General features: G+C 38.6%; 1 protein-coding gene across 2 annotated transcripts in view; it reads right to left on the reverse strand.

Annotated features, from left to right (window-relative positions):
• Nucleotides 1–24,458, reverse strand: part of LOC117120064 (MAM and LDL-receptor class A domain-containing protein 1-like) — a 49,491-nt gene that overhangs the window by 24,448 nt on the left and 585 nt on the right. For both annotated transcript variants that reach the window (XM_033265071.1, XM_033265070.1), the window contains exon 2: nucleotides 11,870–12,132. In XM_033265071.1, the coding sequence (XP_033120962.1) occupies nucleotides 11,870–12,132 (263 nt within the window). The remainder of the gene's footprint in view (nucleotides 1–11,869; nucleotides 12,133–24,458) is intronic.

Below are 24,458 nucleotides of genomic sequence, written 5' to 3' on the forward strand. Positions count from 1 at the left end.
ATATTCTATGAATGTAGGCTTGTAATGCAGGCTACAATTTAAAAACGGGTGGGACTCATTCAAAAATTCGAGGGGTTCGCTAGAAAACAGGGGGGTTCGCTAGAAAAGGGGGGTTCGCCCGAACCATACAAACCCCCCCTGGCTACGGGCCTGACAAATATGGCATCAGATTAACTGTTATTCCTTCTCTTTTGAAGTTATCTGCACTCAAAGTAGCCACTTTGTTTAACAATGCAATTTTTTTTTGTGATTTTTGACGAGCGAGTGTATACATCTTATATTACATATATATTATCTATGGGTAGTTGTCTCTAGCCACAAGCAAGCACAGGCTGATCAAATGAATTAAAATGGAATGGCATCCATTCAAAGTTGGGACCAGCCCTAAAAAAGTGAAAAAAGTCTGTTTCCCATTTAACGGTTCGTCATGTGGACAGTTAAAATCTTTTCTTAAATTTACAAAATTTAACCAGATATATTAGATCTATTTATACCACTAATTTCAGCTTTGGTACTCAGCTCCTTCATGGTTAGATACTATGTTGAAAACTACACATATTTTAACGTAATCGGAAAAAACAACAGTTTTTAAGAGTTGGGTCATACCATGCCATGGAATCATAGATTTTTAAATTTGTTTTTATTGACAGTTATTCATGTGAATTAAAAAACCTGAAATTTTAGACTCCAATTCCTGTTTGTTTTCCCGTAGCGGCAGTTTGATGTAAAAGGGGGCGTGGCACAAAATAATGCACCATGACATTAACTTTGATTTTCGTATGCGAATATCTTCAGAAGTACAACACCTACAACCTTCAGATTTTGTGGTGTAGAACATCTGTTACTGCTGATTCCAAATCTGCAATCAGGAAACTGTTAGCATGTACCAATTTGGAAAAGCAAAGGTTTAAAAATGGGACAAAAACCTGCCTGGACAAACTTTTAGCATTTTTTGAGGGCTGTATCTGGGGAAAATAAGTTTAGTTAAGTTTATTACTGTATATATAGGACGTACTACTGGTGGGTTACGATTCCTAAAAATTTGGAGATTTAAAAAGATTTACTTTTTGAGTTACGGCTACCTGAACAATGGTCCAGACACATATTTTAACATAATCGGAAATAACGAAATTTGCTGCTAAGGAGTTTGGGTTATTCCATGCCATGGGTCATAGATTTTTTGGACACTGACATATATTCATGTGAATTGAAAAACCTGGAATTTTGTATGGGCGACAATTAGGGCCAAAATAGACAAACATTGACGTACGAACAATCCCACTCTCACGCAGTAAGGACAATAAAAATTGCCGTAAGGACAATACAAACAGCCGTAAGGACAATACAAATTGCCGTAAAGACAAGGCAAACACTCGTAAGGACAAGGCAATCACTCGCTGTACAGGCAAGACACAATTTGCCTTAAAGACAAGGCAAACACTCGTAAGGACAAGACAATCACTCGCCGTACAGACAAGACAATTCGCCGTACAGACAAGACAATTCGCCGTACAGACAAGACAATTCGCCGTACAGACAAGACAATTCGCCGTAAGGACAAGACAATTTATAACGTTGAGGGCAGCATATTTTAAGAGGTGACAAGGTTATTTTTAGCACAGAAACTTTTCTGACAGTGGCACGAAACTTTTGATTTATTTAACATGTACATTAAACTCCGCCCATAAGACCGAATATCTCTTTCGCAACTAGGCCTACTGCAACCTAAACTAAACATTAACGAAAAGGTTGGTAGCTTGCAGTAATGAAATTGTCTTTTATATCTTTTGTTGGGAATTGTTGGGAAATTGTTTCTTACACTTGTGGTTTTCGTTTATCTTGGGTTTTGTTAAAATAACGGATTATTGTTACATATTTAATGGGTTTTATTATTATTATTATAAAAAAAGGAAAAAAATGAATAATAGTAAAAATCATTTAATAAGAATAAATTCGATACATATATAAAAAAAACAAAAAAAATCGAAAAAACAAAAAAAAATAATAAATAAAAAAATAAATAAATAAATAAAAAGATTTAAAAAAAAAATTAAAAAAAATATTAATGAAAACAATGTGGTGGCTAAACAAACATTACATGTAAATATTTTTTTTATTTGCTTATTCCCCGACAAAATGTACGTCTTCTACCCGTCGGGGAATTGTCTTGTCCTTACGGTGAATTGTCTTATCTGTACGGCGAGTGATTGTCTTGTCCTTACGAGTGTTTGTCTTGTCTTTACGGCGAATTGTGACTTGTCTGTACAGCGAGTGATTGTCTTGTCCTTTACGGCAATTTGTATTGTTTTTACGGCAGTTTGTTTTGTCCTTACGGCAATTTTTATTGTTCTTCCTGCATGAGAGTGGGATTGTTCGTACGCCTGCGTGAGAGTGGGATTGTTCGTACGCCAATGTTTGTCTATTTTGGCCCTCATTGTCGCCCATACAAAATTCCAGGTTTTTCAATTCACATGAATATATGTCAGTGTCCAAAAAATCTATGACCCATGGCATGGAATAACCCAACTCTTAGCAGCAAATTTCGTTATTTCCGCTTATGTTAAAATATGTGTCTGGACCATCGTTCAGGTAGCCGTAACTCAAAAAGTAAATCCTTTTAAATCTCCAAATTTTTAGGAATCGTAACCCACCAGTAGTACTTCCTATATTACAGTAATAAACTTAACTAAACTTATTTTCCCCAGATACAGCCCTCCAAAAATGCTAAAAGTTTGTCCAGGCAGGTTTTTGTCCCATTTTTAAACCTTTGCTTTTCCAAATTGGTACATACATGCTAACAGTTTCCTGATTGCAGATTTGGAATCAGCAGTAACAGATGTTCTACAACACCAAATCTGAAGGTTGTAGGTGTTTGTAGTGATATAACTACGTCACGATGTTGATCATATCATGTGACTAGAGTGGCCAGCGTGATTAGTTGGAAGATATGCTAAATAAACACACACATAAAATGGACACTTGTTGTAGGGTCGTTATTTGGTATGATGTGTCAATTGAATTGGAGTATCAAATGGTTTGTTGCAATCATCAATACACAATATTAAAGTGTTGCACTTCCGAAGATATTAGCATACGAAAATCAAAGTTAATTTCATGGTGCACTATTTTGTGCCACGCCCCCTTTTACATCAAACTGCCGCTACGGGAAAACAAACAGGAATTGGAGTCTAAAAATTTCAGGTTTTTTAATTCACATGAATAACTGTCAGTAAAAACAAATATAAAAATCTATGATCCCATGGCATGGTATGACCCAACTCTTAAAAACTTTTATTTCCGATTACATTAAAATATGTGTAGTTTTCAACATAGTATCTAACCATGAAGGAGCTGAGTACCAAAGGTAATCAGCGTTAATATCTCAGACACTACAAAACCTGTAACACTAATTTTTTTTAAGCGCTGGTTTTTCACATAGTGGATCATTTTTATGGAGTTTCATCAAAATCTGAGAGGGTCATACTGGAAATTTCTTGAAATCTGGTTGATTTGATATGGAATGACCCTTCTAACAAACACAGTTTGGCCACTGGCCTCATCAGAATCTTAGAGCCCAACCTCACTTCTACTTGACGCACCATACCAACTTTCACTGAGAAAAACTTTACAACCCTCCCTAATGGCTACTGGCCACGTGGTGTGCTATCATCCACAACTAAGTCTAAGTCATTAACCTTTATGTTTCTTTTTGGTGTTGTCCACCTTTGTCTAGTTTGGAGTAGAGGAAGGTACTCAATATGCCATCTCTTACAGAATATGGAGGCAAGATATTGCGCCTGCCACCATCGCCTTTTACCATAATTGTCCTTCTTATCAAAAACACCTGGTGGGAAGTTAGGACTCTGTTTCATTAGAATTAAGTGGTTTGGTGTAAGTGGTTCACAGTCTCTTGCATCAAGGCTAATTTCTGTTAATGGCCTTGCATTAAAGTATTCCTTCCACCTCTGTCGTTACAGTTGCTAGAACTTCGTCACAGACGACTTGTTCGACAAGGAGGTTATTGAGAATCTTGCGTGTCGACCTTATCAACCACTCCCAAGCACCGCCCATGTGACTTGCTGTGGGAGGGTTAAAAACCAACTTGATCTCACTTTCGTGGAGAAAGTTCTCTATTTTCCGCTGCTTCGGGATTTTAAGATTCTCCCTAAAGGCCGGTTCCCACTGAACACAATCAAGCGAATTTCGCGTCGAAATGTGGCGCGCGCGGCTGAATCGAAGACGCGACTGGCATTTCCAATGTGAACATGCAAACGAATTTGTAGTCGAACACGCGAACGCCCAATATTCGAACTTTGACGCGGTGCGCGCGGTAGTCGCGGAGGCTTCGCCTGCGAATTCGCCCCGATTTATCGTCGGGGACAGTCTTGAGCAGTCGTGAGAAATATTAAACATGTTTAATATTCTACGACGCGACTGCCCCCGACGCACACCGTCGCGTCTGCGTTTAACTCACACAGACCCGACGCGACAACAAATCGCGTCGGGCTGCGTCGGCCGACGCTGTCTGAGTTGGCCTTAAGAGTTAATCCAAGACCAACTTTTTCGGATTCGCGAGCGAATTCGCGGCCGATGGACCAATCGCAAGGCTTAGATTCAATTTATGTCAAAGGTCAACAATAAAGTCACGACCATTGTCAAAACAATGTACAGATACAAATGTGTGAGCGATGACCGACGAGTTCGTTTCATGCAAACTCTGTGGAACAGTAGGCTACCCTTGTTTAGGTCTGTGACAAGGGAGCAAAGAAAATATGTGACAAAAGCGTGGAAAAGGATTTGCAGAGACAAGTTGAGTCATCTCCTCTTTCTACCAGTATTAGGCCTGTCCAGCCTAGGCCTCTGATACCCTGCTACTACCTGAGACCTACAGTAGGGTAGGGTAGGCTAGGCTTACTATCAACCCTTAGGAGGCCTACCTCTAAGCCTTGAATAAATATACTAAAAAAAATACAGTATGTTTATATTCACTCTTTTCATTCATTATAGAGTTCTGAGAATGTTAATTTTATCTGATTCGCCTCACAGCCCTTTTCCTCCGTCTATCAATGCGATAACAAAATCCCTTCTCTGTTGCCACCCGCGATTTCGAGTTTTTGCGCGCGGTCGGCAGTGGGAACAGGCAAACGAATCATTGGAAGTGAGACATTCTTTACCGAAAGTCAACTCTTGTGAACTTTGCGCGATTCGCTTCGCTTGCCGCGTGACGCTCAACGCTTTCGCTTGACAAGTTTAGTGGGAACCGGCCTTTAGTTCTCTAACTGCACCATGGAAGTTTGTACCATTGTCGATACAGTATATATTTTCTTGGGTTTGCCCCTTCTGGTGATAAACCTTCTCAGAGCATTTAGAAATGAATCTGTGTCCAACAAGTTAGCTAGTTCAATATGTACAGCTCTCAGTGTTAAACAGGTAAAAATGCAACCATAGTGCTTAACCTTACTACGCCCTTGTTTCACATAAAGTGGACCAAAATAGTCAATGCCTACGTATGTGGTGCTTTATCTGGAGTTACACTAAATGCAGGCAGTTCTCCCATCGTCTGTTGTACACGAGGGGCATTCTTCATTTACATGCGAAACAATTGCCAATCACCTTACGTACTGTAGCACCACCCTTAATTATCCAGTATCTCTCTCGCAAAGATGACCATGTCATGCCTGCACCTGAATGTCCAACTATCAAGTATTGGATCAGTAACTCTGTTACATGGTGACTACTTGGTAGAATGATGGGGCGTTTCAGGTCAAAGTCGATCGGAGCATTACATATATTCGCCCTCCTACTGGCAAAATTCCATCAATTACGACTGGGTTTAGCTTCTGCATGGACTTGCCTCGATTTTTGCAGCACAGATCATCTCCAAATTCCTGATGCTGAACAAGCTTAATTACATGTATTTCCATTTCTGCCTGTTTCAGTTCCTTAAGTGACAGAGTTTGAGGCAATGTACCAGTGTCGGCTCCCTTTCTCTTGTTGTTGTAGATATGTTTTAAATTTCAACCAGTCCCTTCAGTAGCTTGGTTCAAGTTGAATACCTAAGTAAGTTGCTCAGCATGCTAAACTATGTACAGGTGGAGTTTTTGAACTCAAGATCTTTGTTATCGATGCTCACTGGCATAATTGGCCACTCTGTATCTGCCTTTCACAGAAATTCAGGGCCTCTAAGCCACTTGCAATCCTCAGTGATCTCGCAAGCATGAACTCCTCTTGATCCCTCATCTGCGGGGTTTGAATTGTGTCTACGTATCGCCATTGCGAAGGATCAGATACAGCATGAATCTTCTGTATTCTGTTTGCCACAAATGTGTGAAAGCGTCTTGATTCATTTCGAATGTACTGTAACACAGATGTTGAGTCAGTCTAAAATGTCACTCCTTCTATGGGTATCTCAAGTTCCTTTCTAATCGTTTTGGCTAACTGCGCACGCTAGTACAGCTGCCAACAATTCCAGACAAGGAATAGTCATAACTTTCAATGGACTTAGCCTAGTTTTCCCCAACACAAAAGCACAGTGAGTATTCTATTTGGAAGTAGATCGTAAGTACGCTACTACAGCATATCCTCGTTGTGAAGAATCACAAAATACATGATGATCATGCTTCTGCTCTCCTACGGTCGGTCTCAAACATCTGTTTATAGAGACATTCCTCAACTGTGGCGGTTCTTTTAACCAATGGGTCCATCTACTCAAATCCTGCGAGCTTACTTCTTGGTTCCACCCCTAAACATTGTGTACAGACATCTTGCAGCAACGTTTTCAACAAGGATAAATGGGGCCACAAATCCCAAAGAATCGTATACAGAACTTGTTGTAGAAAGGATACCTCTTCGCGTGTTTGGCTTTTCTTTAACCTTGATGTGAATTTATCAGTTTCCACTTTCCATGAAATGCCTAGTATTCGCTCAACTGGTAGCTCCTGTAAGTCCAAGTTAAATACTGTTGCTGCTCTTTCTGACTTGGGTATCTTCTCTAGAATCTGACTATCGTTGCTAAGCCATTTATTCAATCTGAATCCCCCCTTAGCTAAGAGTTCCCTTAGCTGTCTAGACAGTTCAATAGCCTCCTCCATAGTTTTAACTGATTTTAATCATCAACGTAAAACTTATTTCTTACAGTTTCTACTGCTGCAATGTTATTTTCCGATTCATTGTCAGCTGCTGTTCTCCACAACACATATCCCGCACAACTTGGTGAGGATGTGGCACCAAACAGATGACCCAGCATCCGATACACTTTAGGTTCTTCCGTGAAGTTTGCATTCGACCACCAAAGAAATTGAAGAGCGCCGCAGTCTTAAGGGGACACCTTCACCTGATGGAACATAGATTGTATATCAGCAACCATCGCTACTTTATCTTGAAGAAATCTGGTTAAAGCTCCTACCAGGTTATTTGTGAAATCTGGACCCCTGAATAGTTGACTGTTCAGCGATACACCTTTATATTTAGCAGCACAGTCAAACACTATCCAAACTTTGCCAGGCTGGTGTTGATTTATCACAGGGTGATGACGTAGAAACCAGGTCTTGTTTGGCATTATTTCTTTTCTACAACAGGTTGCTCGGCCTTCACTTCCTGTGCAAACCCATTATCTATGTACTCTGTCATCGTAGTAGAATAATTGTCATGAAGCACTTTGTCTCTCATGAAACGCCCCTTTAGACACCGAAGTCTTTTATCTGCCATCTTCCTATTGTCTGGTAAGATTGGTTCATCATATTTCCATGGAAGCCCGAGTTGGTAGTGACCATTTACTTTAGCTGTTGACTCTCCCATACAAGCCCTTGCTCTCTTGTCTTCAATCAATTCGCCAAACTCGATATCTTCAAAAACAGATCCACTGCTATCCGTCTTCCAGAATCTCTCCAATTGATCCATAAGTTGATCATTACCACATAGAGCAAAATTCACCTTAAAACTGGGTCTACATTGCTTTGAATTTGTTGGTCCAATTAACGTCCATCCCAATGGTGACATTGTTGCATATGGCTCTTTCATACCACCACGCCTCTCTTCTATTACCCAGAATGCCTCTGGTACATCACTTCCTATCAGTAGCATCACCTCTTTATCCTTTATGCAAGGGAATTTAATTCCATCAAGATGTTTCCATTTTCTTGTATCTTCCTCTTTTGGCATACAACATTCTGTGATTGGTAAGTTCCCCACAGTCCATACCAAGTCAAGAATAACTGGTTCCGTTTGATGTAGTCCAGTAACTGTTAGACCTTCTAGTTCAATTCTTTTGACCCTTACATTTTCCTGACCCACTGTAGTCATATGAAATTCTTTCTGTCTGCCTGTCATACCTAAACTTTGTGCTAGCCGATAGTCACACGATGTAATGTCACTGCCATCATCGAGTAAAGCCCAGGTCATAACCTCCCTTCCATTACCAGTAATACTTACTGGCAGTAGTCCGAGGCACACCTTCCCACGTACAATGGTCGATAGATTTGTCATATTAGGTGTTGCTTCACCTCTATGCAGAAGAGCATGGTGTTTCCATTTGCATTCATTAACCAGGCAGTTTGAATCTTTACGGCACTCTCATGCAAAATGTGATCTTCCAAAGCAGTTGTCACATAGCCTTCCTCTCCATACCATTTGTAGCTTCTCTCTAGAATTTGCTTTACCGAACACATCACACTTCTCAAGTTAGTGTTCTCCCAAGCAAGTATCTTGCTTGCGCACATCTTCTCCCCTGACAGCAAAAGTTGATCTTGCAGACTTACTCTTAATGGGTTGTTTTGGCCAAACATCTTACTCGCCAATCTAGCTGCTTCTTTGGTAAAAGTTGTCATGCCCTTGAAGTCATGTGCCATTTTTGCTTCCATAACCGATTGAGCTTTCTTAGTCCATTTTGTCTGGAGGTGTAGTGGTAGTAGTAGTTGTACTTTGTGAAGGGTGTCAGAACAATTCATATCTACAGAATAAGACATTTGTTCAAGCAGTCTGGCATCTTCTCATATCTCTGCCTAAGTCGCACATTCCAGTATCATCATTAGGTCTAATTTGGGGTAGGTTCAATACCTTCTTTAGATGGGCCCTTGCAATCAGATGTGGCTGTCCAAACTGTTCCTTCAGGATTAGCTTGGCCTGCGTGTACCCCTGCGACGCCTCAAGTAGCACACAATTTTCAATGCTACTCTTAGCTTTACCTGTACAGAACTGAATATGATAGGTTAGTCGGGCCCTGTCATCAGTGGCCCTACGTGCAATATTTACATCAAATGCATTTGTAAAATTCCAGTATTCGAATGGATTACTATCAAATAAAATTATTTCTGGTTTAGGCATATTAACATGAAGCCCCAAGGTTTGCAACACTTGTGTCAAACCAGATTCTTTATCAACAGTATTAACATATTCATTTTAGTATCATTACGATTTCAACTTCTTCCTGAGGCATTTCCACAGGGATTACATTAACATCATTTGTGTTACTAACATTTTGATACATAGGTCTATTAGATGTATCTTCACCTCTTATTTGAGGTGGAAAGGCAACCTCATCATCGCTGTTTTGCTGCTCTAATTTTACCTTCTGTAAAGTCATTTCATGGGACCTGACCAGTTGCTGCACTTTGAGCTTTGCCATCTGTGTCCTCACTCTGGCTTCTTGTACCTTTACTGTAGAATACTTGAGCGCCTCGATATTTTACTGGTTACCGATGTTGCACTGTTTCTCCTGGATCTTACACTCACAGGGCTTAATGATAGTTCCTTTTTCAGTTTTCTTTCCTTTGGCCTTGCACCTGAACTGATTGGCCTTGATGCTCCATCAATTTCATGCTCAGAGTTTGTTGACTGCCTTGATGTAGGCCTAATATCACCTTCTATGTCACTAGTAGGAGTCGTTTGTAACTCCTTTGCCACTGCGTTCACCCACTATCACACACGTTGATCATTGTCCTCCATCCTTGTAGATTCCACTTAAACAGTATCCGTATAAGAGGTCAACTTAGTTGTGAACTTATGTAGCCTCGGCTCGCGTGACTACAGGGGTTGTACACGTTTGAACAGACTCACAATTCGTAACAACCTGTAGTTTTGTAGTTTTTAATCATGAAGTCGTTCTCTGAAATAATCAATAACAATGAATCAAATATAATCAGCACAAATAATAACACTAATTAATAATAATTCGTATATAATCACATCGTATTTATTTCGAATTACAGTACTCCTAAGCCTATTATTATAAACAGTATACCCAATACAACATGTATAACACTTTATAGTGTAATTGTAAACAAGTCGCGTAACATACGCATTGCCGCCAACGATGCCACTCTACTACACGCGCGAGCATTTAGCTCGCAAGCTTACAGCCACTGTACTGTACGCATAACATAATAGTAGGGCTAGGCCTACCCTATACCGTCAAATAAACATTACTCTTTCTGGTCAATTTATAATAAAGTTTAGACTAAATTAATGCAATCATGTAATGCCTAAAATTATAAGTTATAGTATAGTACGGTAAACATACCTTAATATCTCTTACCAACTGTTGTTCAACCTAAACTTTGTATTAATTAACCGAGACAGCACCTATCGAAGCCTCGCTCTGCTGTCTGCCTGACGTCAAGTGACGCTCACAAATAAACTTTACTCAAAACTGAGGAATTATAAATAGCCGCTACACGGTATGTGCAAGGACAAAACTGTGCTATGTTATTTGTGACAGTAGACTTCAAAGCAGGCTCCAGAGGGCCGAAAACAGTTTTTGACATGCTGTACAACTCATTTTTCTAAGACACAAAAAGCATATTTGACGAAAAACACGGGAGCCGTTGGTGAGACACAGATTTTTAAATATTTACAAACTGGTGGGAAAAGAGTGGTTATGCTCCTTTTCCTCAGTTTCAAATATTCAAAAATCTGCATCTCAGGTCTTTAGTTTTTATATTACTTTCCTTTGATGTTTTTATATTATTGTTCTGTATTATTGTAAGTATCATTTAATTCAGTCCTCGACTGCGATTTTGATATTGAATAATGAAAGAAAAAAAAAGACCCCTGTGTGACATTTTGACCCCAAGCGGTAAACACCATTTGTATGGGAGGTGTCACTGATTCCGAATTACTTGCGAAATTTTTGCAAGTATTTGGGAACGCACTGAGTATTTGGTACAATAACACATCAGGTAGTCAAAATATCACTCCTATGATATTTTCCTAACGTAAACTCACATCAAAATAGCAACAGTATCCGGTGCTACTTGGGGATGGGATTCAACACTAGTCACTAAGCGCAAGCGTAGTCTAGGTTACTGCGTTAGGTTAGTTATCTGGAGGTCGTGGGTTCGTTTCCCAACCGAATCACTTGCGAATTTAATCTGAAATATTTTGGAACGTACAGAGTAGGCCTATTCAGTACAATAACACATCAGGTAGGGCAAAGTATCACTCCTATGATATTTTTCTGACGCAAGTTCATATCAAAATATTATTATTATGTTTATTATTGTTATCATAATCATTATGTTTATTATTATTATTATTATGTCTATTAATGTCATTATGTCAGGCTACGATTCAGATTCATAAGAACAAAAATTTTCCTCCTCAGATCATGGAGTTATTAGTGAGATATACTTTTTTTTAAATGTTTCACGATGTTTTGCAATTGCAGACGTCTTAGCGAAATGAGCCACACTGAGGAATTCGTTAGAATCAAATCAGATTAGCTCATTACTATACTATATCTAAACTGACACATACATATTGCATACCAAAATCACCATCATATTATTCATAATTATTACAAATCGCCACTATCACAACCATCCACATCATCATCAATACAATTGTAGTTTCAAACACAGAATTTGGATCATACCCTAAATGAATTTGTTGGTTGATAGTCAATATATTCTGTGTTCCAGTAAGGTCCTTGTAATCCTGATGAAATCCAAATGGGGTCACTGACACCATGTGACTCGTTCTCTGTAATCACCTCAAGCTGACCGACATATGGTCCCATTAAAATGTAAGAAAATTGTATGCAGTAAGATGACCCCCGTGGCGGTGAGATTACTGGAGTTTTAAAGCGGGCGACCTGTCCAGGACGTTTGTTTTGTTCAGAAATGTACATGTTATAACCTGAGGCAAATATAAAAGAATTAATAGTGATAATAATTATGCATGATATAAATTAATAATTATTAATATTAGCAAAATTGATATCAATTATAGTATAGTAAGAACAATAATAGACTCCATAGATTGCATACCTCGGCCCCGTGCCTGAATACTGAACAATACACAGGCCGTGTATTGTTTTTCTATTATATAATAAAAATAATAAATACACTTATATATAATTATATACTTATATTATAATTTTATATTATAATAAATATATAAATAGATAAAACAATGGACGATTCCATTGTTTTCTGCCCCGCGCCTAGCCTGAATATTGAAGAATACGCAGCAGGCAGGCTAATTTCCGTTAACTTGACTTTGTACCTTGACATCTTTTCTTCCAAAAGTTTAATCAACTCTTTCTTCTAATAATATATACCAATCCAGTATTTATTTATTTATTTATTTTTTTTTTTGTGGTGGCAAAACCACCACATTTATTCATCAATATCATTATAAATCATAATTGAATTAATATTACAGACATGCCAACCCTACAAGGACAACAAGAGGAGTTTGAAAAACTTCTTAGCGGATTTTTGGCAATGTGAGAGGAGTATTCCTGAGTATCAATGTGATCGGATTGTAAAATGTAACCGTTTTGACTCACAACAGCAATACCGCCGTGCAAGCCTAGGCCCTAGCCTAAGCCTACAGTAGGCAGAAAATTAACACCACACCAATCACAACAAGCGTAACGTAAGCATCCCCTACAGTTGTTTTGATTCCAAACTGACAGGATACTTTCCGTTATTAATTTGCATGTTTGCGTGTGTTTTAGCTTCTTTTTTGGAGGAAGCTCAACACTACTACTCATTTTTTGGTACTGCCTAGGCTTAGCCTACACCCATATCGCTCTCGTTGGACTCCATTTTATCGAAATAGTGCTTTACTAGACTACTGTTGTTACAAAATCAGTAGACCATGGAGCACTATACAGTTCAGAGTGCAGTGCAACTCTAGACATCAATTTGGCCAATGAAATTTGTTTTTTCAAAATCAGTAGACTGTGGAGCGCAAATTAATTTTTCTGACAGCAATTAGGTCAATAAAATTGGTTTTTGTTGAAATCAGTAGACCATAGAGCGCAAATTACTATTTTGTATACATTTCGGTGCGCTGTTTTCAGGACGAAATGTAAGCCCCTCTCCCACCTAGGTTTATTTCACCTAAGAGTCGTACGATTTCTACGAGTTAAAACTCGTGATCTTTGGGAAGGACCTATACGAGCTTATTACGTGATAGCTACGAGTGAGGTAGTACGACTTTATAGAGTTGGTTACGAGTTATGTACGAATTATGCCGAGCAGAGTACCGAGTTAACTACGAGATTATTACGAGCGTAACAAGTTTGTACCGAATTAGATACGAGTTAGGTACGAGCCAACTCGGTGCACTCGTACCGTACTTACTCGTACACGTTTTGGGTGCTCGCATCAAACTCGTAGATGACAAAACCGCCGACGAGTATCCAGAGTAGTGTACGAGCTAGGTAAGAGTACCCCGAGTACTCTACGAGCTACCTACGAGTTCTTCGAGTTTACTACGAGTTATCTACTCGTGGCGATAATTTTTTTGTTCAAAATTAGCGCCACGAGTTCAGAGCTGCTACGAGTAGATAAGAGTCCTCTCCGAGCTTTCCGAATCGTCCTACGAGTTTTTGCCGAGTTGGCAACTCGGCATTCTCTTGTAACTCGTATGCTGAAAAAACCCTAGTGGGAGAGGGGCTTGTGGTCTTGCTTTTTACTAAATCATAAGATTATCATTTTTATTCAGAAATGAGGCTAAAATGTGTAAAAAGCGGAGATTTTCGAACCAAAATCGGAGTGCGGAATTTTGCTTAAATAATTGAAGTAACTCCGCCGAAATCGGAGTGGTTCGCATGTCTGCATTTACAACTGATATAGGAATTGATTTTGTACATTGCTTTAAAGTTGTGGGGTAGCCATTCATTATCGTCCTTTTTCATGGTTTTCATATTTTCCTATTAGACATAGCTGAAGAAACACTTTCTTTTACATAATAAAACAATCATGGTGTTACAGAATACCAATACCTTTTGTTGCATATTTTATTATAACCCATTGGGAGCTTAAACACACTGGTTAAAATCAGATAATGCATTTACCATTGAACGATAAAAACTAGGACTTCCTTTGAGGGATATCGCTTTATAGCGTTAGCTTATATGGGACATTTTTCGATAATGGCTTCTGGGGAAAATCTGTTCAAATATAAATAGTCTGAGAGCTAGCAACATAAGATTTCACTCCATTTTGGCCTAGAAGGTTTGACCTCCTAATGTTGGTTAGGCTATCAAAAACATTGAAAGAAAGTATGTAGGATGAACCCCTGGGGTTGGGTCACCCGCAGACCCCCTCGAAAAACCCCTAAAAACCAGTCAATTTCACCCCATCTAACACATGGACTAAATTTTGCCAGAACAAAGTACTGTGAGTGTACATTACAAAAAAACTAAATCTTTGATATCAGTTTGCTAAGGTGATGTAAGAACCCCTACAAAGTACCCCCACCTAGCCATGTTCCTATCTTTGCATTGGTAAAACTTCCTATGACAACTGGCAATTCCACGGTAACTTCTGGACACTTTGACACAAAATTTTAGACTTTATGATCAACAAATCACAGTTACACATTGTACTTGCTACTGCTACCTACTGTACATTTCTATTGAAAAAAAACTTTAAATATGTACAAGCATATATTAAATATTAATTTTAATATCTCCGGTAACTTCAGGACATGAAATAGTTTTAACTTATTTACTTAAACATAAAATCTGTGAAACTAAGGCATATTATGCACTTTATTGATATGGAATGCATTGAAGAGATATTTAGCTTTAATAGGATATCTTTAATAAAAATATATTATGATGACTTATATAATTATGATGATCATATTTAAAAATCATGTGGTAACTTCGGGACAGTAATCATAATGATGAATAAATTTTCTTTTAAAAAGGTCTTAAAACATAAACAAATGTTGGATTCTTATCTAATTTGTACAAAACAAATGTGATTTAATGCTGATTAACAGTATTATCAAATGTAATAAATGCAATTTTTAAAACATTTTTCATATTTTTTTTAATTTATTCCCGAGTTAAATATATATATATACTGTCTCTTATACACATCTAGATATATATAATGTATATTGAAGAGCGTCAAAAACAATATTTTAGCTAGCACTCACTAGAAAAAAAACTTGAATGCATTAAAAAAACCGATAATATAAAACTACAAAATTTAAAATTACTTGCAATGAGAATGAGATACCGTAAAACCTTGAATTGAAGAAGTCCATCTCTACTTGAAGCCCCCCCCCCTATTTAGTTTGCAAAATTAGCCTTGAAAAGAAGCCCATGGGCTTCTTTCCAAGATAACATAGGCTGCTTTTCGAGATAGTATAACACTGTACATAAATTTCAAAGGAGCTAAATAAATTAAAAACACACTTGTTTATACACTCCATGATACAGATTGATGTTACAGTGGCCCTATTTATTGTTTAATAGTACTAATTCCGAAAATTTACAGCATATATTTTGAAAAGAAGCTTCCCTTTTTAGTTCCTATGCATGTAATGCAATAGGAACTATTGTAATCACTCTTGCTATTTCCTATGTTTTTTATTGTGTGTAGTGTGTGTGAGTGTGTGTGTAGACATTTATGCAAATGCGCATGCGTCATAGAAAAGTTTTCCGACATTTTGTTTTACATCGCGATGCGAAGATCGATGTGAAGTTTCTGCAGAGTTCAGTCAGGGCTCACGCTAACTGACCGGAATGTCGGCATGGATGAAACTATTTTGGTTTCACGGCAAAAAAATCATCTGCTGTAGGCATAGGTATTTTGAAGAAGTTTTTAATGTAAGGTATTTGAAAAAATGTTTTAATACTTGCTGAAATACATCGTTTCTTCATTTAGATCTCAATTTTCACTAAGTCCATGCGACATTTTTTTCTGTTGTATACGTATGAGTAGTCATTTGAAGGTACTATATCCCCGACAGTTGGCTGTGCAGCAATGTACCCTTTGAATGCAAACTGAAAACAGGTGAAAATATAAAGGCAGCCGACTGTCGGGTACATAACGACTATCTAGCTTTCCACAAAAACGTGAGGCCTAAGCTAGGCCTAGTTCAGTATTACTGCGATGCGAGGGTAGTTATATCGTTCAATCAATGATATCGTGTTATCGTCTAATACAATTAAATAATGTGTGTAATATTTAAGAATGCACCACGTGGGTCGCTTTCTTTGTTATGCGGTAGTAGTAGTATACGTAGCAGAGTGACAACAGCAAGCTAAGCCTAGCCCAGGGCATAGATCGTGTACGTTCTTGATAATCGTAATGAAAACTTCGGGTGATAGACGATTGGGCCCAACTGGTGTGGACGATCGGACCCAAGATATTTTCAAATAAATTGTAGTCCTAATAGCAGGCCACTGCCAGCACCCCCACTTCCGATATCGTTCCAAACTACTGTAAAATGAAAATACTGTATACGTAGCTAGGCCCTATGCCTACGATATTTTTCAAAGAAATTTGCTAAAAATGTTACTGTAATTTACCCGTCGAATTACATTACCCGGTAGTCTGAAATCACTATTTTGGGCCATAAAGACTCCCCCAGTATTTTTCAACCACCACACAAATTTGACCCAACCATACAATAAAGTAAAACACTTAAGACACAAGCAATGTAGATGCGAGTCTTCAGTTTGATGGTAAGATTCCGGTTGTTCCATACACGAGTACGCAATCTTCCAAAAGTGGTTGCTGCTTTACCTTTGCGTGTATCAAGCTCAGCATCTAATGAGTTTGTGTCAGTGATTCTTGATCCAAGATAAGCGGATTTTTTAGCAACAACTAAGGATTTTCCATCAATAAGGATGTTAGGTGGTTCTACGTCTATGCCTTGGGCTAGAACTACTGTTTTACCGACGTTTATCATCATTCCATAATCTGAACAGGCCTTTGAAAAGGACCTGCAGGATTCTTGTAATTCAGACTTGGAGTGGGCAACAATAGCAGCATCATCCGCATACAGAAGCTCATGGACAAGAAATTGCTTAATCTTCGTCTTTGCACGAAGCCTTGATAGTTTAAAGAGACCTCCTGTACTTCGAGTATGCAACAGGATGCCAGATGGTTCTGGAAAGGCATGCTGCAGAAGAACTGAAAGAAAGATACCAAAGAGCGTAGGCGCAAGGACACAGCCTTGCTTCACACCTCGACTGATGTCAAATGCCTCAGATCTGTTGCCATTAAATTGTACAGTCGCCTTCATGTTTTGGTGAAATCCAATCAGCAATGACAGTAGTGTATCTGGGCAGCCTAATCGCTTCAAGATGGAGTAAACACCTGATCTACTAACATTGTCAAACGCGTTTGACAAATCAACAAAAACAACATCCACGCATTTCTCTTGCAGTTGTCTGAGTGCAAAAACCATGTCAACTGTGGATCGGGATGGTCGGAAACCACTTTGGCTTTCAGGCAAAATTCTAGCAGCGATAACTTGAAGTCTAGGCAAAAGTACACGTGCCAGGATCTTTCCAGCTATATTCAGCAAGGAGATGCCCCTATAGTTATTACAGTCTTGTCGACTTCCCTTGTTTTTGTAGAGTGTTATGATGTTGGAGTCCTTTAGGTCCTGAGAAATAGACTTTGATTGCCAGCAAATATGAAATACCTCAAGAAGTTCTGTTACTAAAACATCACCTCCTACCTTAAACACCTCTGGTGGAATACCATCTGGTCCTGGAGACTTATTTTCTTTATCCCATGTATGGCTTGTTCCACCTCCCCTTTAGTAATGGTTCTGTCAAGATCATGAATGGTTTCCATCTGTTGAATTGCCGAAAGTGCTGCTGAGTTGATCTCCGAATCGGTTGCATAAATAGAGCTGAAATGCTCCATCCAACGTTTAAGCTGGTCTACAGATTCAGTGAGGACTTCTCCAGCCCTAGATAACAAAGGTGCACTCTTCTTTGGAACTGGCCCTATAGCTTCTTTAATACCATTATAGAGGCCATGCAGGTCACCGGTGTCTGAACACATCTGGATACGATCACTGAGATCCTTCCAATAACAATGCAAGGCACTTCTTGTTAATCGCTGGAGGGTGTTTTTTGCTGCCCTATAAACAGCTTTTGCAGAACGGGTGTTTTGTATTCGAGCCTTATCTCTTGCTATGCGTTTTGCCTGAAGAGCTGGAAGTAAAAAGACAGCATTTGCGGTAAACCAATCAGGCTGTTTACGTGTGCTACGCCCAAATACACTGAGAGCACTTTCTGTAACTGCAGAACGAAGTCGAGACCAAGCAGCTTCTGGGTTACTGGGCCTGGTTGTTGCAAAATGTCCGGCAAGAAGTTCTTGGAACTTGGCAACATTCGTATCGTTTTTTGTAGAAGAGATATTGATTGCAGGTGTGGGTCTTGGCTTGGAAGTATGGAACTTCTTTGGTGAAATCTTAAGCTTGCACCTCACTAGGGCATGGTCTGAATTGCAGTCAGCAGAGTGCAAGCTACGGCAATGGGTTACACCACGCAACTGACGACGTCTGACAATGATGTGATCGAGTTGATGCCAACGGTGGGAACGAGGATGCATCCAGGTGGTTTTAGAGCATATACGACCCTTGAAGTATGTGCTGGCAACACAGAGACTGTGGTCTGCGCAAAGCTCAAGGAGACGTTGCCCATTTTCATTCATTCTTCCAATGCCGTGTGGTCCGATCACGTTTCTCCATGAGTTGAAATCAGAGCCGATGCGAGCATTGAAATCGCCAATAAGTGCTAAGTTGTCTCCAGCTGGGATATTGAGTATGGTCTCACTAAGGATTTCATAGAACTCATCCTTGGACTCAGTACTGTCCATCAATGTAGGTGCATAGGCGGATATTATAGTAATGTAGCCATATTTTAGGCACATTCGGAGTGTCATGAGACGGGGTGAAATTGAAATAGGTTGCTGAATACATGAAAGTAACCTATTATGAACAGCAAAACCAACTCCATGCTTAGGTCTTACGGTGTCAGGATGACCGCACCAGAAGAAGGTGTAATTTGCCTCGCAAACAGATCCACTTCCAGTAAGCCATGATTCACTTAGAGCTGCAACATTTATTCCAAGACGAGAGAGTTCGAAATCAACCAACGCTGACTTTCTAGGTGAACGCGAGGTTCTGTCTGAGAGGATGCTTAAAGAGCGAACATTCCAGCATCCTAAAACTAAATTAAAAGAGGAAGTAGCAGGATGTCGACCCGGCCGCGCCTTCCTTGCACGCGAGCCTTGCCGAGTAACGGCAGCCATTTCCTGTGGAGATGACTCCCGAGTTACCAGTCGCTGAAACATATTAATACTTGTCATCATTTGCTTTTGGACGCTAAACGCCTGGGCAAAAAAAGAGTGAGTGAATGCTTGCCCAGTACAGACACACACCTCTGGACCTCACAACAACCTGTTCCAACGGAACGCAGAGACGTGACAGTTGGGGTAGATGGAGGTTGCCCCGCAGTAGCAAGCTATGCCTAATAACCCCCAGCCGTTGTCCAATAAAGATCATCCGCCTGCCGATTTACTGTACAAGCCAGTGAAACAATATATTCATTGGTTCCTGCCAAGATAACAGTTTACCAACCCCTGCTGCCGGGTTGGCAGGTGCTGACCCCCAACACCAGGGTATATTTGATCCATTTAAGGAGGATACAGTTTTACTTCATGACCAGGATGTATCTGCTCAGCTTGTCCAATACCCATGCCCTCAGACCTGTCTGGCTTGGGTGACCCTGCCAGAAGCATAAGCTTCCGCCAGCATAGCTCCAAGGGTAGGGGGACGATACTAAGCAGATTTTAGGTTATAGCTAAACGAAGGTGGCTATTGATAAAGTCACTTCAAGAAGACCAATAACCAGCAAATCTAGACTGAAGGTAATCAGAGCATATGATCAGAGGAAACTATTATTTAAGTTACCACAACAAGACCTACAGCCTACATTTGTATTAAGGATATCATATTAAAGCTAAATCTCTTCAGTGCATTCTGTATCAAAAAAGTGTCTAATATATGCTTGTAGATATTTAAGGATTTTTTTTTTCAATAGAAATGTAGGTAGCAGTAGGCAAGTACAATGTGTAACTGTTATTTATTGCTTGTTGAGTAAAGTATATATATTGTATGCACATAAATTCTAAAATTTTGTGTCAAAGTGTCCCAAAGTTACCATGGAATTGTCCCCTGTGCATTTAAATAGGATGTCACAGTGTTACTGTCACAAAGTTACCAAAAAAGCAACGTCAGGACACTTTTTAAATTGCTATAATTAGTAAACGAAATAATTTTCAATTCATGTTTATGTTGTTCACATATATGCTTATGATTTGAATAATAAATTCTCTTATATTTTGTTTAAGTACTTTTTTGGTAACTTCGGGACATTTTACATGGTACAGTAGTTCATCGACAAGTCGCTGTAGCGGAACGAAGTACGCAAAATAAAATAAATTCATGCATATAATGTTAATAATTACTAATCCACTCAGTTATGTTGGTAATATATGTTAAAGAGCATAAACTAAACACTCTAAAAGTTGGCCTAATTTATTCATTTTTTTTTTTGGAAAAAATAATATTAATTGTATTTCTTATACAAAATTTAAGTGAGTAAAAAAAACTAGAAAACTAAGACCATTTCATGAAAGTTCAGAATTTCATCTTTAATTTAATACCAAATTTGGTAGGATATCACTATTTTAAAAATTTAGGTGCCATGTCCTGTTTTGCATGCACCCCATATAGCACACAAATTTTTTTCACAATAAAGTACTATTGGTGTACATAAACCTTAACCCAATATCAGGTTGGGAAGGTGATGTAAAGGCTCATAGAAAAAATTATTAGATTATCACTCTTTTTCTGTACCCGGGCCTGTAATAGTAAATATTGTATAAAAACTGGTTTAATTTTATAGCTTTTTAAAGAAAATGTATTTGAAGTCATCAATATTTCCTCGAATTTTTGACGTGGGCAGGAGTGATAATCTAATAAAGTGTTTGTCTTGAATCAAGGTTGATGCATGTATTAAGCTTACCAAACTACTGACACAGACCTGCCAACTCACCCGATCCTGTCGGGTGTCACCCGATATTTAAACAAATCTCCAGTTCTCTCAATCGAATGTAATTTTCACCCGATTTCACAGGCCACCCCACTTTCCCCAAAATACTCAGATTTATGCATAATTTGATTGATTTGATCGTTATTATTCAATGTATTTGCCGCCTGCTCGCTGATCTCTACTATAATAGCTGGATTGCTCACTGGTGGTTTTAGTGAGGCCAACAACGCCATGTTGGGGGGCCTAAATGACGTATCAGTTTAGACAATTTTCTTTTAGCATTTGTTTAAATTATTATAAAAAATAACGATTCTCAAAAACTTTTTAATAATAAATTTGAATTTAACGTAATGATTTTTTTTCAAATCATCTATCTACTTTATGGGACTTTTTATGCAGTTTAAGAAAGCAAGCGCAAGCAACGTTATTTGCGTTGTCATGCTTTTGAAAACTGCATAAACAGTTGTGTCTAGTGAAAAATTCCAACGTTTATAAATTTAAAATAATTATTGAAAAGTATTGCAAGAATCGTTACTTTTAACTGTAATTTAAACAATGCCGTACTTTTCTAAACTGGTACGTCACTTAATCCCTCCAACATGGCGTCGGAGGCCTCACTTTTTTCTGTACCAGGATTGACCGATGAGCAATCCAGCTACTGTATTATAGTAGAGATCAGTGGGTGCAATAAACAAGCAGCCATTTTCAATTCGAATGTCGCCACCAATCATTGGCAACGGCCAATGATTTGTAGTGACGTGACTTTTGTGGTATCTTACATCATCTTTTGGTTAATTCTGGAAACCTCCAGTTTTTTTGGTAAATCTCCAGATTTTTTTTAAGATTCTTAAAAAAAATCTCCAGATTTTCATGACCCAAGGGTTGGCAGGTCTGCTGACATTCAAAAAAACCCGTAAACATTGTCCCGACGGCGATTTTTTTTTCCGTACGAAACATTTGCATGAAACTTCACTCGGGCCATCTCGGATTGACTCGAGTGAGTACGATACGAGGAACAAGAGCAGACACTTCGCAATGTGACACTCGAGTTTTACTATTATTGCTCTTTCTATGTTTACTAGACTTGCCACAAGTTTCTAATTATATGTTTTCCTAGTACAGTATTAGTTAATTTTGGAGAGCGCCACCAGCGACGGTATATATCGAGAAACTATTATTATGAAACGCCAAGCAAATAGGTAATATGGAACGCCATTGGTGTCAAAATAGATTTAAAGACAAAGATTAGGGACTGGAACCCAGTCTATATGTTTACCTACGGAGGCCTATGAAATTTCACGGACTTACATGTGATGTACGTCACTGTGTAACTAACTGTGACCTTCTTGGATGTTATTAAATGTTAGTATATTATCTACAACAACAACAGCTAGTACCTCCTGGTGTAAATTGTAGATAGGTACAGTTATACCAAAGGCTATAGAGAAAGAGGATAAACTATAGGCTTAACTACAGGCTGAGGTCTTACCTAGGCCCCTCCTTAAACTAGGCCTAGGGTCATAGGCTGACACAACAGTCACGCTTCGCATACTGACATGGACTGAAATTTGGGGGGGGGGGGGAAATGGGACAAAATTTAAGCATGAAATGAAAAATAGAGCGCATAAGAGAAATATTATTAAATAAATAATATACCATTCCGGCGTTATTGAACTTGTCCAAACTATCATTGTAATGCAATTAATGTTAAATAATAATAATAATAATAATAATAATAATCATTTCAGCATTAATTACCTTGGCCTAAAGCTTGTAATAAAGAACCTACAGATACTATTTACTAGGCCTATAAATAATAACTAGCCCAAGGGGAATATCTTTTGTGTTATTTCCCCTTTGTCTAAGTTCCCCTTAACGTACATGTAATAATAATAATAATTATTATTATTATCATTTCGGCATTACATGTAATTAACTTGGTCTAGCCTTGTAATCAAGAACCTGCCGATTACTATGCCTAATATTAATAAAGCTCATTTTTACATTCATTTGGTGTTTTGCCATTTTGGCAGGTCTTATGGCATCCAGAATTTTAGAGCTGCCTATTCTCAGCTCTTCTCTTAATTTGAAAATAACTGTCATTCTGTTTCATTTGATCAGATGAAGAAAAACGCGCTTTTCCTTAACTCTTTGTGCTTTTCCCAGAAAGCGTTTTTAGTAAGCCTACTTGTAGGCCTAGGTAATTATGCAAAACCCAGGCCTAACTAAAAACTAAAATTGTCATAGTATGTAACTCAGTTAAAATAACACTTTTCATTACTCGTGCAGCTTAATCAAATATTATGTCATTTTAAACGACCCATTGGTATTAACATGGTAACATAATGTATTTTAAAAATTAGACAGCGACGTTCTCTCAGAAGTTGTTCTGTAGACGTTTATCTGTTGATTACCTTTTGACCTCCTGAATTCTGCAATGAGATTTTCGAGTCGATTCAGCCGAGACGGCCCGAGTGGAGTTTCATCAAATTTTTCGTACGGAAAAAAATCGCACCCAGGGAAGGGCACAGATCTGTTTTGAAAGGTGGAGGGGGAGGGCATTTTGTAAGTCGACACACACCCCAGCCCCACAATGGTTGGGGCTGAGGTGAGAAGATTTGAGGAAATAGTACCTCTAGATGGCCAGAAATGACACTTATAGTAAAATTCATCATCATCACATCACCATTAGTCAAAATGAAGCGCCAAAAGAAATTCTCATGATCTTTTATCAGGGATTTTTGACAACTATAGAGATCTTATTAATGTGTGTGTATACACCATAGAAAACAAAGCTTAAAAACATTGTCTTTGAGTATGTACTCTACATAGGCCTACTTCAAAAACGTGATTTCACAACCACCTCAGCCCCACCATGGCTGGGGCTGAGGTGAGAAAATTTGAGGAAATAGTACCTCTCGAGATGGCCAGAAATGACTCTTTTATATAGTAAAATCATCATCATCACATTACCATTATAGTCAAAATGAAACGCCAACAAATTTCTCATGACTAGATGTGTATAAGAGACAGATTGTATACTGTCCATTTCTCGATCGTACCTTATTAAAATATTTGTTATGTTCTTGTTCTTCTTTATTACCAAGCGACATCTGAGTGTACTGGA

The sequence above is a fragment of the Anneissia japonica genome, unplaced genomic scaffold (assembly GCF_011630105.1).
Source record: "Anneissia japonica isolate Jap-2015-1 unplaced genomic scaffold, ASM1163010v1 scaffold287597_len576451_cov177, whole genome shotgun sequence".
NCBI lineage: Eukaryota > Metazoa > Echinodermata > Crinoidea > Comatulida > Comatulidae > Anneissia > Anneissia japonica.